General features: G+C 48.0%; 1 protein-coding gene across 1 annotated transcript; it reads left to right on the top strand.

The window, feature by feature from the left end:
* Window positions 1–12,698: 12,698 nt before the first annotated feature.
* Window positions 12,699–15,296, top strand: LOC119317865 (geranylgeranyl diphosphate reductase, chloroplastic-like). Its single transcript, XM_037592364.1, has 3 exons — window positions 12,699–13,282; window positions 14,001–14,456; window positions 14,541–15,296. Exons 1-3 carry the CDS (start codon window positions 12,786–12,788, stop codon window positions 14,974–14,976), a joined length of 1,389 nt encoding a protein of 462 aa, XP_037448261.1. The 5' UTR covers window positions 12,699–12,785; the 3' UTR covers window positions 14,977–15,296.
* The last annotated feature ends 286 nt before the right edge of the window (window positions 15,297–15,582 follow it).

The raw sequence follows: 15,582 nt of genomic DNA, 5'->3' as shown, positions 1-15,582 counted from the left end.
AAGCATTCCTCTATTGAATTCTTCATTTTTTATATTTGGGCTATAATTTATGAACCGCCTCATGGTTACCATGGTATGATCAAGTCATGGCATCAAAGGTAGAGAGCATGCAGTGGCTGAACCTACTTCATTTGATTTTGAGGGAAATTTCTTAGAAGTCCGGGTGAGACTCGATGTTTGCAAGCCATTGAAGAAAGCAACCTCTTTGGTTACGGGAGGAAAATACAAGACCTTTGCAATCAAATATGAGAGGCTACCAGATTGGTGACAGGTCTATGGAATGGTGGGGCATCAATTCATGGAACATGGTGATGGGGTCCACCCTGGTTTTGAAGAATGTTTGAGCTTCCTAGAATATGCGTTGTAGCCTAGGGCCTGTTAGAAATATGCCCTAGAGGCAATAATAAAATGGTTATTATTATATTTCTTTGTTCATGATAATTGTCTATTGTTCATGCTATAATTGTGTTATCCGGAAATCGTAATACATGTGTGAATACATAGACCACAACACGTCCCTAGTGAGCCTCTAGTTGACTAGCTCGTTGATCGAAAGATAGTCATGGTTTCCTGACTATGGACATTGGATGTCATTGATAACGAGATCACATCATTAGGAGAATGATGTGATGGACAAGACCCAATCCTAAGCATATCTCAAAGATCGTGTAGTTCGTTTGCTTTAGCTTTTCCGAATGTCAAGTATCATTTCCTTAGACCATGAGATTGTGCAACTCCCGGATACCGTAGGAGTGCCTTGGGTGTGCCAAACGTCACAACGTAACTGGGTGACTATAAAGGTACATTACAGGTATCTCCAAAAGTATCTGTTGAGTTGGCACGAATCGAGACTGGGATTTGTCACTCCGTATGACGGAGAGGTATCTCTGGGCCCACTCGGTAATGCATCATCATAATGAGCTCAAAGTGACCAAGTGGTTGATCACGGGATCATGCATTACGGCATGAGTAAAGTGACTTGCCGGTAACGAGATTGAACGAGGTATTGGGATACCGACGATCGAGTCTCGGGCAAGTAACGTACCGATTGACAAAGGGAATTGTATACGGATTGATTGAATCCTCGACATCATGGTTCATCCGATGAGATCATCGTGGAGCATGTGGGTGACAACATGGGTATCCAGATCCCGCTGTTGGTTATTGACCAGAGAGGCATCTCGGTCATGTCTGCATGTCTCCCGAACCCGTAGGGTCTACACACTTAAGGTTCGGTGACGCTAGGGTTGTAGAGATATTAGTATGCAGTAACCCGAAAGTTGTTCGGAGTCCCGGATGAGATCCCGGACATCACGAGGAGTTCCGGAATGGTCCGGAGGTAAATATTTATATATGGGAAGTCAAGTTTTGTCCATCGGGAAGGTTTCGGGGGTTACCGGTATTGTACCGGGACCACCGGAAGGGTCCCGGGGGTCCACCGGGTGGGGCCACCTATTCCGGAGGGCCCCATGGGCTGAATTGGGTGGGGAACCAGCCCCTAGTGGGCTGGTGCGCCCCTCCTTGGGCCTGCCCTGCGCCTAGGGTTGGGAAACCCTAGGGGTGGGGACGCCCCCCACTTGGCTTGGGGGGGAAGCCACCCTTGGCCGCCGCCCCCTTGGAGATCCATCTCCCTAGGGCCGGCGCCCCCCAAGGCCCCTATATAAAGAGGGGAGAGGGAGGGCAGCCGCACCGCTTGCTCTTGGCGCCTCCCTCTCCCTCCGTAACACCTCTCCTCCCTGCTTGCGCTTGGCGAAGCCCTGCCGGGATCCTGCTGCATCCACCACCATGCCGTCGTGCTGCTGGATCTTCATCAACCTCTCCTCCCCCCTTGCTGGATCAAGAAGGAGGAGACGTCTTCCTAACCGTACGTGTGTTGAACGCGGAGGTGCCGTCCATCCGGCACTAGGTCATCGGTGATTTGAATCACGTCGAGTACGACTCCATCAACCCCGTTCTCTTGAACGCTTCCGCGTGCGATCTACAAGGGTATGTAGATGCACTCCTCTCTCCCTCATTGCTAGATGACTCCATAGATTGATCTTGGTGATGCGTAGAAAATTTTAAAATTCTGCTACGTTTCCCAATAGTGGCATCATGAGCTAGGTCTAGGCGTAGTTACTATGCACGAGTAGAACACAAAGCAGTTGTGGGCATCGATATTGTCAATTTGCTTGCCGTTACTAGTCGTATCTTGATTAGGCGGCATCGTGGGATGAAGCGGCCCGGACCGACCTTACACGTACGCTTATGTGAGACTGGTTCCACCGACTGACATGCACTAGTTGCATAAGGTGGCTGACGGGTGTCTGTCTCTCCCACGTTAGTCGGATCGGATTCGATGAACAGGGTCCTTATGAAGGTAAATAGAAATTGGCAATTCACGTTGTGGTTTTTGGCATAGGTAAGAAACGTTCTTGCTAGAAACCTATAGCGGCCACGTAAAAACTTGCAACAACAATTAGAGGAAATCTAACTTGTTTTTGCAGCAAGTGTTTTGTGATGTGATATGGCCAAAGGATGTGTTGAATGATATATGTGATGTATGAGATGATCATGTTCTTGTAATAGGAATCACAACTTGCATGTCGATGAGTATGACAACCGGCAGGAGCCATAGGAGTTGTCTTTATTCATTTATGACCTGCGTGTCAACATAAACATCATGTAATTACTTTACTTTATTGCTAAAGCGTTAGCCATAGTAGTAGAAGTAATAGATGACGAGACAACTTCAAGAAGACACGATGATGGAGATCATGATGATGGAGATCATGGTGTCATGCTGGTGACAACGATGATCATGGAGCCCCGAAGATGGAGATCAAAAGGAGCAAATGATATTGGCCATATCATGTCACTATTTGATTGCATGTGATGTTTATCATGTTTTACATCTTATTTGCTTAGAACGACGGTAGCTTAAATAAGATGATCCCTCGCAATAATTTCAAGAAAGTGTTCCCCTAACTGTGCACCGTTGCGAAGGTTTGTTGTTTCGAAGCACCACGTGATGATCGGGTGTGATAGATTCTAACGTTTGAATACAACGGGTGTAAGCCAGATTTACACACGCAATACACTTAGGTTGACTTGACGAGCCTAGCATGTACAGACATGGCCTCGGAACACGGAAGACCGAAAGGTCGAGCATGAGTCGTATAGAAGATACAATCAACATGAAGATGTTCACCGATGTTGGCTAGTCCGTCTCATGTGATGATCGGACACGGCCTAGTTAACTCGGATCATGTTTCACTTAGATGACTGGAGGGATGTCTATCTGAGTGGGAGTTCATTGAGTAATTTGATTAGATGAACTTAATTATCATGAACTTAGTCTAAAATCTTTACAATATGTCTTGTAGATCAAATGGCCCACGTTGTCCTCAACTTCAACACGTTCCTAGAGAAAACCAAGCTGAAAGTCGATGGCAGCAACTATACGGACTGGGTCCGGAACCTGAGGATCATCCTCATAGCTGCCAAGAAAGATTATGTCCTAGAAGCACCGCTAGGTGATGCACCTGTCCCACAAAACCAAGACGTTATGAACACTTGGCAGTCACGTGTTGATGATTACTCCCTCGTTCAGTGCGGCATGCTTTACAGCTTAGAACCGGGGCTCCAAAAGCGTTTTGAGAGACACGGAGCATACGAGATGTTCGAAGAGCTGAAAATGGTTTTTCAAGCTCATGCCCGGGTCGAGAGATATGAAGTCTCTGACAAGTTCTTCAGCTATAAGATGGAGGAAAATAGTTCTATAAGTGAGCACATACTCAGAATGTCTGGGTTGCATAACCGCTTGACTCAGCTGGGAGTTAATCTCCCGGATGACGCGGTCATTGACAGAATCCTTCAGTCGCTTCCACCGAGCTACAAGAGCTTTGTGATGAACTTCAATATGCAGGGGATGGAAAAGACCATTCCTGAGGTGTATTCAATGCGGAAATCAGCAGAGGTGGAAATCAAAAAGGAACATCAAGTGTTGATGGTGAATAAAACCACTAAGTTCAAGAAAGGCAAGGGTAAGAAGAACTTCAAGAAGAACGGCAAGGGAGTTGCCGCGCCCGGTAAGCAAGCTGCTGGGAAGAAGCCAAAGAATGGTCCCAAGCCCGAGACCGAGTGTTTTTATTGCAAGGGAAGTGGTCACTGGAAGCGGAACTGCCCCAAATACTTAGCAGACAAGAAGGCCGGCAACACTAAAGGTATATGTGGTATACATGTAATTGATGTGTACCTTACCAGTACTCGTAGTAGCTCCTGGGTATTTGATACCGGTGCGGTTGCTCACATTTGTAACTCAAAGCAGGAGCTGCAGAATAAGAGGAGACTGGCGAAGGACGAGGTGACGATGCGCGTCGAGAATGGTTCCAAGGTCGATGTGATCGCTGTCGGCACGCTGCCTCTACATTTACCTACGGGATTAGTTTTAAACCTCAATAATTGTTATTTAGTGCCAGCTTTGAGCATGAACATTGTATCAGGATCTCGTTTAATTCGAGATGGCTACTCATTTAAATCCGAGAATAATGGTTGTTCTATTTATATGAGAGATATGTTTTATGGTCATGCTCCGATGGTGAATGGTTTATTCTTAATGAATCTCGAGCATAATGCTACACATATTCATAGTGTGAATACCAAAAGATGTAAGGTTGATAATGATAGTCCCACATACTTGTGGCACCGCCGCCTTGGTCACATAGGTGCCAAACGCATGAAGAAGCTCCATGCAGATGGACTTTTAGAGTCTCTTGATTACGAATCATTTGACACGTGCGAGGCATTTCCTCATGGGTAAAATGAGCAAGACTCCGTTCTCAGGAACAATGGAGCGAGCAACCAACTTATTGGAAATCATACATACTGATGTGTGCGGTCCAATGAGTGTTGAGGCTCGCGGTGGCTATCGCTATGTTCTCACCCTCACTGATGACTTGAGTAGATATGGGTATGTCTACTTAATGAAACACAAGTCTGAGACCTTTGAAAAGTTCAAGGAATTTTAGAGTGAGGTTGAGAATCAACGTGACAAGAAAATCAAGTTCTTGCGATCAGATCGTGGGGGAGAATACTTGAGTCCCGAATTTGGCACACACTTAAGAAAATGTGGAATAGTTTCACAACTCACGCCGCCTGGAACACCTCAGCGTAATGGTGTGTCCAAACGTCGTAATCGCACTCTATTGGATATGGTCCGATCTATGATGTCTCTTACCGATTTACCGCTGTCATTTTGGGGCTATGCTTTAGAGACTGCCGCATCCACTTTAAATAGGGCTCCTTCGAAATCCGTTGAGACGACACCGTATGAATTATGGTTTGGGAAGAAACCTAAGCTGTCGTTTCTAAAAGTTTGGGGATGCGATGCTTATGTCAAGAAACTTCAACCTGAAAAGCTTGAGCCCAAGTCGAAAAAATGCGTCTTTATAGGATACCCTAAAGAAACTGTTGGGTATACCTTCTACCTCAGATCCGAAGGCAAGATCTTTGTTGCCAAGAATGGGTCCTTTCTAGAGAAAGAGTTTCTCTCGAAAGAAATAAGTGGGAGGAAAGTAGAACTTGATGAAGTATTACCTCTTGAACCGGTAAGTGGCACAGCTCAAGAAAATGTTCCTGAGGTGCCTGCACCGACTAGAGAGGAAGTTAATGATGATGATCATGAAACTTCAGATCAAGTTACTACTGAACTTCGTAGGTCCACGAGGACACGTTCCGCACCAGAGTGGTATGGAAACCCTGTCTTGGAAATCATGTTGTTATACAACGGTGAACCTTCGAACTATGAAGAAGCGATGGCGGGCCCGGATTCCGACAAATGGCTAGAAGCCATGAAATCCGAGATAGGATCCATGCATGAAAACAAAGTATGGACTTTGACTGACTTGCCCGATGATCGGCGAGCCATAGAAAATAAATGGATCTTTAAGAAGAAGACATACGCGGATGGTAATGTGACCATCTATAAAGCTCGGCTTGTCGCTAAGGGTTATCGACAAGTTCAAGGGGTTGACTACGATGAGACTTTCTCACCCGTAGCGAAGCTGAAGTCCGTCCGAATCATGTTAGCAATTGCCGCATTCTATGATTATGAGATATGGCAAATGGACGTCAAAACGGCATTCCTTAATGGTTTCCTTAAGGAAGAATTGTATATGATGCAGCCGGAAGGTTTTGTCGATCCTGAGAATGCTGACAAGGTGTGCAAGCTCCAATGCTCGATTTATGGGCAGGTGCAAGCATCTCGGAGTTGGAACATCCGTTTTGATGAGATGATCAAAGCGTTTGGGTTTACGCAAACTTATGGAGAAGCCTGCATTTACAAGAAAGTGAGTGGGAGCTCTGTAGCATTTCTCATATTGTATGTGGATGACATACTGTTGATGGGAAATGATATAGAATTCTTGGAAAGCATAAAGGCCTACTTGAACAAGTGTTTTTCAATGAAGGACCTTGGAGAAGCTGCTTATATATTAGGCATCAAGATCTATAGAGATAGATCGAGACGCCTCATTGGTCTTTCACAGAGTACGTACCTTGACAAGATATTGAAGAAGTTCAAAATGGATCAGTCAAAGAAGGGATTCTTGCCTGTATTGCAAGGTATGAGATTGAGCACGGCTCAATGCCTGACCACGGCAGAAGATAGAGAAAAGATGAGTGTCGTCCCCTATGCCTCGGCCATAGGGTCTATCATGTATGCTATGCTGTGTACCAGACCTGATGTAAACCTTGCCGTAAGTTTGGTAGGAAGGTACCAAAGTAATCCTGGCATGGAACACTGGATAGCGGTCAAGAATATCCTAAAGTACCTGAAAAGGACTAAGGACATGTTTCTCGTGTATGGAGGTGACGAAGAGCTCGTCGTAAAGGGTTACGTCGATGCTAGCTTCGACACAGATCCGGATGACTCTAAGTCACAAACCGGATACATGTATATTTTGAATGGTGGGGCAGTAAGCTGGTGCAGTTGCAAGCAAAGCATTGTGGCGGGATCTACATGTGAAGCGGAGTACATGGCAGCCTCGGAGGCAGCACAAGAAGCAGTCTGGGTGAAGGAGTTCATTACCGACCTAGGAGTCATACCCAATGCGTCAGGCCCGATGACTCTCTTCTGTGACAACACTGGAGCTATTTCTCTTGCCAAGGAGCCCAGGTTTCACAGGAAGACCAAGCATATCAAGTGTCGCTTCAACTCCATTCGTGAAAGTGTTCAAAATGGAGACATAGAGATTTGTAAAGTACATATGGACCTGAATGTGGCAGATCCGTTGACTAAACCTCTCCCTAGAGCAAAACATGATCAACACCAGAACTGCATGGGTGTTTGATTCATCACAATGTAACTAGAATATTGACTCTAGTGCAAGTGGGAGACTGTTGGAAATATGCCCTAGAGGCAATAATAAAATGGTTATTATTATATTTCTTTGTTCATGATAATTGTCTATTGTTCATGCTATAATTGTGTTATCCGGAAATCGTAATACATGTGTGAATACATAGAGCACAACACGTCCCTAGTGAGCCTCTAGTTGACTAGCTTGTTGATCAAAAGATAGTCATGGTTTCCTGACTATGGACATTGGATGTCATTGATAACGGGATCACATCATTAGGAGAATGATGTGATGGACAAGACCCAATCCTAAGCATAGCTCAAAGATCATGTAGTTCGTTTGCTGTAGCTTTCCGAATGTCAAGTATCATTTCCTTAGACCATGAGATTGTGCAACTCCCGGATACCGTAGGAGTGCCTTGGGTGTGCCAAACGTCACAACGTAACTGGGTGACTATAAAGGTACATTACAGGTATCTCCGAAAGTATCTGTTGGGTTAGCACGAATCGAGACTGGGATTTGTCACTCCATATGACGGAGAGGTATCTCTGGGCCCACTCGGTAATGCATCATCATAATGAGCTCAAAGTGACCAAGTGGTTGATCACGGGATCATGCATTACGGCATGAGTAAAGTGACTTGCCGGTAACGAGATTGAACGAGGTATTGGGATACCGACGATCGAGTCTCGGGCAAGTAATGTACCGATTGACAAAGGGAATTGTATACAGATTGATTGAATCCTCGACATCGTGGTTCATCCGATGAGATCATCGTGGAGCATGTGGGAGCCAACATGGGTATCCAGATCCCGCTGTTGGTTATTGACCGGAGAGGCGTCTCGGTCATGTCTGCATGTCTCCCGAACCCGTAGGGTCTACACACTTAAGGTTCGGTGACGCTAGGGTTGTAGAGATATTAGTATGCAGTAATCCGAAAGTTGTTCGGAGTCCCGAATGAGATCCCGGACGTCACGAGGAGTTCCAGAATGGTCCGGAGGTAAAGATTTATATATGGGAAGTCAAGTTTTGTCCATCGGGAAGGTTTCGAGGGTTACCGGTATTGTACCGGGACCACCGGAAGGGTCCCGGGGGTCCACCGGGTGGGGCCATCTATTCCGGAGGGCCCCATGGGCTGAATTGGGTGGGGAACCAGCCCCTAGTGGGCTGGTGCACCCCTCCTTGGGCCTGCCCTGCGCCTAGGGATTGGGAAACCCTAGGGGTGGGGACGCCCCCCACTTGGCTTGGGGGGGAAGCGACCCTTGGCCGCCGCCCCCTTGGAGATCCATCTCCCTAGGGCCGGCGCCCCCCAAGGCCCCTATATAAAGAGGGGGGAGGGAGGGAGGGCAGCCGCACCGCTTGCTCTTGGCGCCTCCCTCTCCCTCCGTAACACCTCTCCTCCCCGCTTGCGCTTGGCGAAGCCCTGCCGGGATCCTGCTGCATCCACCACCACGCCGTCGTGCTGCTGGATCTTCATCAACCTCTCCTTCGCCCTTGCTGGATCAAGAAGGAGGAGACGTCTTCCTAACCGTACGTGTGTTGAACGCGGAGGTGTTGTCCGTTCGGCACTAGGTCATCGGTGATTTGAATCACGTCGAGTACGACTCCATCAACCCCGTTCTCTTGAACGCTTCCGCGCACGATCTACAAGGGTATGTAGATGCACTCCTCTCTCCCTCGTTGCTAGATGACTCCATAGATTGATCTTGGTGATGCGTAGAAAATTTTAAAATTCTGCTACGTTTCCCAACAGGGCCCTCCAGGGGCGTTGCTTGATGTGCTCATGGGTCTAGTAGTGGTAATGGGCATGGAGGCCATGTGAAACTAGGATGGAGGGAGCGATAATGATGGACACTATGAGGATGAGGACGGTCCATATGCTACAGCAACTGAAGCTAACCTGAATAGGAAGCACACTTCAGAAGAGATAGTTCCTGCTAGGAGTACTACTTTGGTTGTGAGTGCCCCCCGCAATGGAACATTGGCTCTAACTCTGCCCGAGTATCCCCCAAATCCCCCTCTAAAACAAGATCCCAAGAGACCTAAAACTAGCATTAGATATAAGAACAATGACAAAAAGGAAATCAATCAGGAAAGTCTAATGATGCGTGATTGATGGCCTCCCTTGAGGAGCACCACTTGGCACAATGAGTATCATGTTTTGGAACTGTTGCGATGCTGGCAAAGCTGCGATAGTTGAGAGATTCGAGATATCTCGAGGAAATTTGCCCCTCTGTTCTTTTTATTCTCAAAACTCAAATTAACCAAATTCAAGTAGATAATTTAGCTGGTATACTCTAGGTTATGATCATGGTTATGCAGTCGAAAGCTCTAGTAGGAGCCGAGGTGTTGGTGTATTTTGGAATACAGACCGCATGCCATTGATATTCCTCTATTAGTGGCCTGCCCCGCAGGTCGGCGCGCCATTGCTATTTTGCCATATTATCGATGGCGTGCCAGTTTAGCCGCATATCACTACTAAGGAAATTCCATAAGGGGTTTATGCACCAGTGTTATTTGTAAAAAAACAAACAATGTCTTGTCTGTTCCGACTTTCTAGCCATGTGATCTTCAACACGTTGCATGTACTTTGTCAAAGAAAATCATCGGAAGATACTACTCCCTCTCCCAAAATAAGCATCTCAACTTTAGTACAAAGTTGTACTTACGTTAAGACACTTATTTGGGACGGTGTAAGTACTTTTTGTAGAGTCAACCAAAGAACATATGCCTTTTGACATCTTTTCCAGTTGTTGATGAAATGTTGGAAGGTAATATTCAAGTCGATTAAACCATTCAGTGTTGGAGTATAATGTCTAGCTCTCTCTTGGTTTACACTTATGGAGCAAGTGACTGGAGCATGAAGACAATATGATATCCAAGTCAAGAGAACCGAAGTTCAAGACCTTGCCAACACAGTTTTAAAATAAAAATAAAAAATATGCGCACTATATCATTCCCACATCTAAGAATTAAAATAGACTAGATGTTAGGGGGAGTGCTGAAATATTTTGCTCATCCCTTTTCATTAGTTCGTACTGATGGATGAACTGGTTAGCTGCATATAACTTACAACCAAGAGGTTTAGGGTTGGCTATAGCATGAATTTAATATTCAATGCCGGAATGCAGAAACAAGAAAGGAGAAAGTTTTTTTTTGAATTGAAGGGCACGCCCCCGATTTCATTTCATTGAATGAAAGGAAACCGATTAAGCAGAGTCATAAAACAGTTTGTTTCTCGCCCCCCAGACACCCTACCTTGGCCTCTAGGGGGAGAAATGAGTAAAGAAGCACTACCCGGGGCTCCATCCCCTACTCTCATTTTCCAACAATGATAGAGCTTAGAACAACCATACTATCTAGGCAGAAACTGCAAGCTATTCCAACGAAGAAAACTCAAAACATAGAAACAGAAAAGCTCTCAACCCACTCCCAGACGTTTTGTCATTGGCGCCCATCCTCTGCTCTTGTTGATCGAAGCCATTCACAACATCAACCAGCAACACCGCCATGTCGCGTAACTTCTGTTGCCCTTCTTTTCTTTGCAAGCCAGTCCAGTACGACATCTAGTAAGCTATTTGGAAAAACATCACACTCGGATCATGTGGGTAAATGTGATGAAAAGTGGCAGTGTTTTTAGTTTTCCATAAAGACGAGAATACTGCCGCTACACCCACTGCTGCTGTTTGTCTCATCTTCTTAGGAAACATCTCTACCCAGTTGTTGAACTCTTCAATTTTGCAAGGAATGTCATAGATACCAGTGACATTCCTAACAACCCCCCATACAAACTTGACTACCACACAAGTGCAAAAGCGACGCTCCACGGTCTCAGAATGATCACAGAAACTGCAACTTTTATCTTTACTTTCCAGTTTCTTTTAGCTAAATTATCTCTAGTTAACACCCCGTTCTTGAAGACCAACCAGATGAAAACTTTAACTTTTAGAGGGATCTTAGCTTTCCACATATTTCTATGAGGCCAACCAGGTACCTGATTAGTTTTAAGAGCTAAATATAAGGATCTAACCGAGAATTTTCCTGATCTAGTTAACAACCAACCACACTTGTCCTCCTGATCATTCAAGGTTACACTGCTACAGATGCTTTTTAGCTCATACCACATATCAGCAGTGTCCCCCCATAATATCCTTCCAAAATCTAATCAAGCTCATGTTCTCATATAAGGCTTTAGCAACAGTAAAATCAATACTAAAAGTTAGGGCATATAGTCTAGGGAATTGCCCACTTAGGCCTCTTTTGGTTCATAGGATAGGATTATCGTAGGAATAGGAAATTTGTAGGAAATGAGATGGCATGTATGTCAAATCCTATGAGTAGGAATAGAAAAGGAGATGTCATTTGATTGACATCAAAAGAATTTTTTCATTGAGTCTAGGTTCTTTTTTATTTTCCTATGAAATGTGAAGGATAGGAACCAATCCTGTGTAGGAATAGAAATCTATTCTATGAACCAAATGGCTCTAAAGGAAAAATTCCTATAAAAATTCTATCCTATGAAATTTCTATAAAATTCCTACAAACCAAAGGAGGCCTAAGAGATGTCTCCCAGCCAAATATCACCTCAGAACATAGTTCTCTCCCCAGAAAGTTATGAACATGCATTATGACGTGGCCAAATAACACCCTTTACCACGGGTACTACTTGGCTGGCCACTAACACACGATCTCGTCGGAACTCGCTTAACCACTAACACGCGACGTCGTCTGCTTGCGGAGCCCGTGCCCGTCAGCCGCATAGTCCGGCCGGGTGGGACGGCCTCGAACCTCGATCACCACGTACGTACGCAACCACCGGTTGCCTCAAGCGAGGACGAGTAACGGGCGGCGATCTCCGTAGAGCAAAGCCAATTAGCCAAGGACGCACGTTAATGCCCATGACTTGGCTGGTTGGGCATCCGCCGGAGACGGCCGTGGAAGAAGGCGACGGATGCAAAGTTTTCGACGCTAGCGCGCCTAGACGATGGACTGGACGACATGGACGGTCTTGATGCAAGGACGGGCCTGAGATGCATATGCCGTTCTTCAAAACAAAAGTGACATGCATAGTGTTTATTAGACCTCATCATGGATTATTTTTGACGTGTCAAAGCCATCACCCATCACTCAGCGTACACAACGAGACAAACAAGCTCGTCCGACTTGGCAAAACCACGTCCACTCGCGCGGGCGGAGCGGCAAAAGCGAAAGCACACAAAAACCTCATCCATACGCGCGATCCGGGCCGCCCAGGGCCCCGATCTGACGGCCGGCCTCCCCCGCGATCCCCACTCTCGGGCCTCATCCTATCCTCGGCCTCTCCGCCCCACTTCACTACTACGTGTGCGTGCTCTGCTCGCGCCTCCTCACAGACCCTCACTCGCTCGCTCACTCCCCGCCGCACGTCCAGCTCGAGCCAGCCGAGGACCTCTCGCCGCGGCAACAATGACGTCTCTCTCCTCGTCCGCGGCCGCGGCGCGCGCCACCTTCCTCCCTTCCTCCTGCCGCGCGCGGCCGGCGGGCGGCAGGAGGTCGCAGCTCCTCGTGACCCGCGCGGCAGCGTCCAGCCCCAAGCTCCCCGGCGGGCGGAAGCTGCGGGTGGCGGTCGTGGGAGGGGGCCCCGCGGGCGGCGCGGCCGCGGAGGCGCTGGCCAAGGGCGGCGTCGAGACGGTGCTCATCGAGCGCAAGATGGACAACTGCAAGCCGTGCGGCGGGGCCATCCCGCTCTGCATGGTGTCCGAATTCGACCTGCCGCTGGACCTCGTCGACAGGAGGGTCACCAAGATGAAGATGATTTCGCCCTCCAACGTCGCCGTCGACATCGGCCGCACGCTCGCGCCGCACGAGTACATTGGCATGGTCAGGCGCGAGGTGCTCGACGACTTCCTCCGTAACCGCGCGCAGAAGGCCGGCGCCGAGGTCCTCAATGGCCTCTTCCTAAGGTATGCATACCACTTCGGCCGTCAAATGCAAGATTATGAGTACGCTAGGATTAGTTCTGCACTTCTCCTGCCATCGCGCTGGATGTTATCCTGACACTATATCACTGAGCACAAGTGCTTCAGTGTCAGAGTGCACGTAGTAGTAGTAGCGTTACATTTGCATGATGAACTTAGCACGAGAGAGACGAGACGCTGTCTGTGTGACTTCATCTTCGTCGACTATTGTATTTGGCCTTGTTGACGTATATGTGTTGACTAGTCTCTTCCATAAGATCGATTTTTTAGTTGTATTGGCTAGAGTATGCACTTCTATATGGTATCGAAGCCAAGAGGTCTTGAGTTCAAGACCTGACTGACGCAATTAAATTGCAGCCCACTTTTGGTCCACGTTTAGGCCTGAGGAGCCACACGTGAGGAGGAGTGCTGACGTATAATGTGCTGCCTAGTCTTTTCCATAAGATCGATTTTTGGTTGCATTGGCTAGAGCATGCACTTCTACAGGCCTGCATGCATGTGTGTCAGCGGTAACACCGAGAACCATTTCAAATTTGACATGTCAACTGAACAAACTTAAATAGGAGTACGTATAAAAATTTACAGAACTTATATACTAAAATCACAGCCTGGTTGTTCTAATCAAGCTGTGGCTTAGCTCTGTCTGAGATGTAACCAGTGGTTGATCGACTAATCAGTCTGGCTAACTGTTACCGTGGCTCAGGTATGAGGCGCCCAAGGAGCGCAACGGCACGTACACGGTGCACTACAACCACTACGACAGCTCCAACGGCAAGGTGGGCGGCGAGAAGCGCTCGTTCGAGGTGGACGCGATCGTGGGCGCGGACGGCGCCAACTCCCGCGTGGCCAAGGACATGGGCGCGGGCGACTACGAGTACGCCATCGCGTTCCAGGAGCGCGTCAAGATCCCCGACGACAAGATGCGCTACTACGAGGAGCGCGCCGAGATGTACGTCGGCGACGACGTGTCCCCCGACTTCTACGGCTGGGTGTTCCCCAAGTGCGACCACGTCGCCGTCGGCACCGGCACCGTCACCCACAAGGCCGACATCAAGAAGTTCCAGGCCGCCACGCGCCTCCGCGCCAAGGACAAGATCGAGGGCGGCAAGATCATCCGCGTCGAGGCTCACCCCATCCCCGAGCACCCCAGGCCCAAGAGGTGACGAACTTCTCCTCTCCTCTGTATTGCAAGAACGATTGCCCGATCAATTGGGTCTCACTCATCGTGTTCGATCGTCATCAGGGTGTCGGGGCGGGTGACGTTGGTGGGCGACGCGGCGGGGTACGTGACCAAGTGCTCCGGCGAGGGGATCTACTTCGCGGCGAAGAGCGGGCGGATGTGCGCGGAGGCGATCGTGGCCGGGTCGGCGAACGGGACGCGGCTGGTGGACGAGAGCGACCTGCGCAAGTACCTGGCGGAGTTCGACCGGCTCTACTGGCCGACGTACAAAGTGCTGGACATCCTGCAGAAGGTGTTCTACCGCTCCAACGCGGCGCGGGAGGCGTTCGTGGAGATGTGCGCCGACGACTACGTGCAGCGGATGACCTTCGACAGCTACCTCTACAAGCGCGTCGTGCCGGGCAACCCCATCGAGGACATCAAGCTCGCCGTCAACACCATCGGCAGCCTCGTCAGGGCCACCGCGCTGCGCCGGGAGATGGGGAAGCTCACCTTGTGATCGCCCACCCGCCGGAAACGCTCCTGACACCCTGCTTGGGTCGCTCGAAACTGCGGCGGATCGATCGGTATAGCAGAGATCCGCGGCTGATCGAACGGATTTGAGGCGGAGGAGATGAGAATAAGGTAATGGCGTCGATCCAGAGGTCGTGTCTTGGTCGATCCTGTCCGATTTTCTTGTACTTACAACGTACGCATGCACGGTGATGTTCAGACTTCAGAGCAGTTCGTCTGGATTGTTGAAGCGCGCCAATATTCGATATGTGAATGAATGTAGTACTCCCTCCGTTTCAAAATATAATGCGCCCGCGTTTTTTGAGGTATAACTTTGATCATAAATTTAACCAACGAGACCAACTGCGACGGGAGAAAAAGATTATATAATTAAAAACTTCTTCCGAATACAAATTCATTGATATAATTTTTGCTCCCGCCGCAATCGGCCTTGGTAGTTAAATTTACAGTTAAAGTTGAAGTACGGGGATAGAAGAATCATTACATTGTGGAATGAAGGGAATTAAACTAAGGCTTCAACTTTTTGTTCATGTTTGTTCTCACGAACGAGAAATGGAATGAAATGGGTTAGCAACAGCCAGGCAGCACGTTG

The sequence above is a fragment of the Triticum dicoccoides genome, chromosome 6A (assembly GCF_002162155.2).
Source record: "Triticum dicoccoides isolate Atlit2015 ecotype Zavitan chromosome 6A, WEW_v2.0, whole genome shotgun sequence".
Classification (NCBI taxonomy): Eukaryota; Viridiplantae; Streptophyta; class Magnoliopsida; order Poales; family Poaceae; genus Triticum; species Triticum dicoccoides.
The sequence above is the reverse complement of the archived record's forward strand: the minus strand, read 5'-3'. Positions and strand labels throughout refer to the sequence as shown.

What these genes read in the sequence shown, in the direction of transcription:
- LOC119317865 (XM_037592364.1), top strand. Translation starts at nt 12,786, where the DNA reads ATGACGTCTCTCTCCTCGTCCGCGGCCGCGGCGCGCGCCACCTTCCTC. An exon ending in CTCAATGGCCTCTTCCTAAG is followed by an intron (nt 13,283 to 14,000) that starts GTATGCATACCA and finishes ACCGTGGCTCAG; the next exon opens with GTATGAGGCGCCCAAGGAGC. An exon ending in GAGCACCCCAGGCCCAAGAG is followed by an intron (nt 14,457 to 14,540) that starts GTGACGAACTTC and finishes GATCGTCATCAG; the next exon opens with GGTGTCGGGGCGGGTGACGT.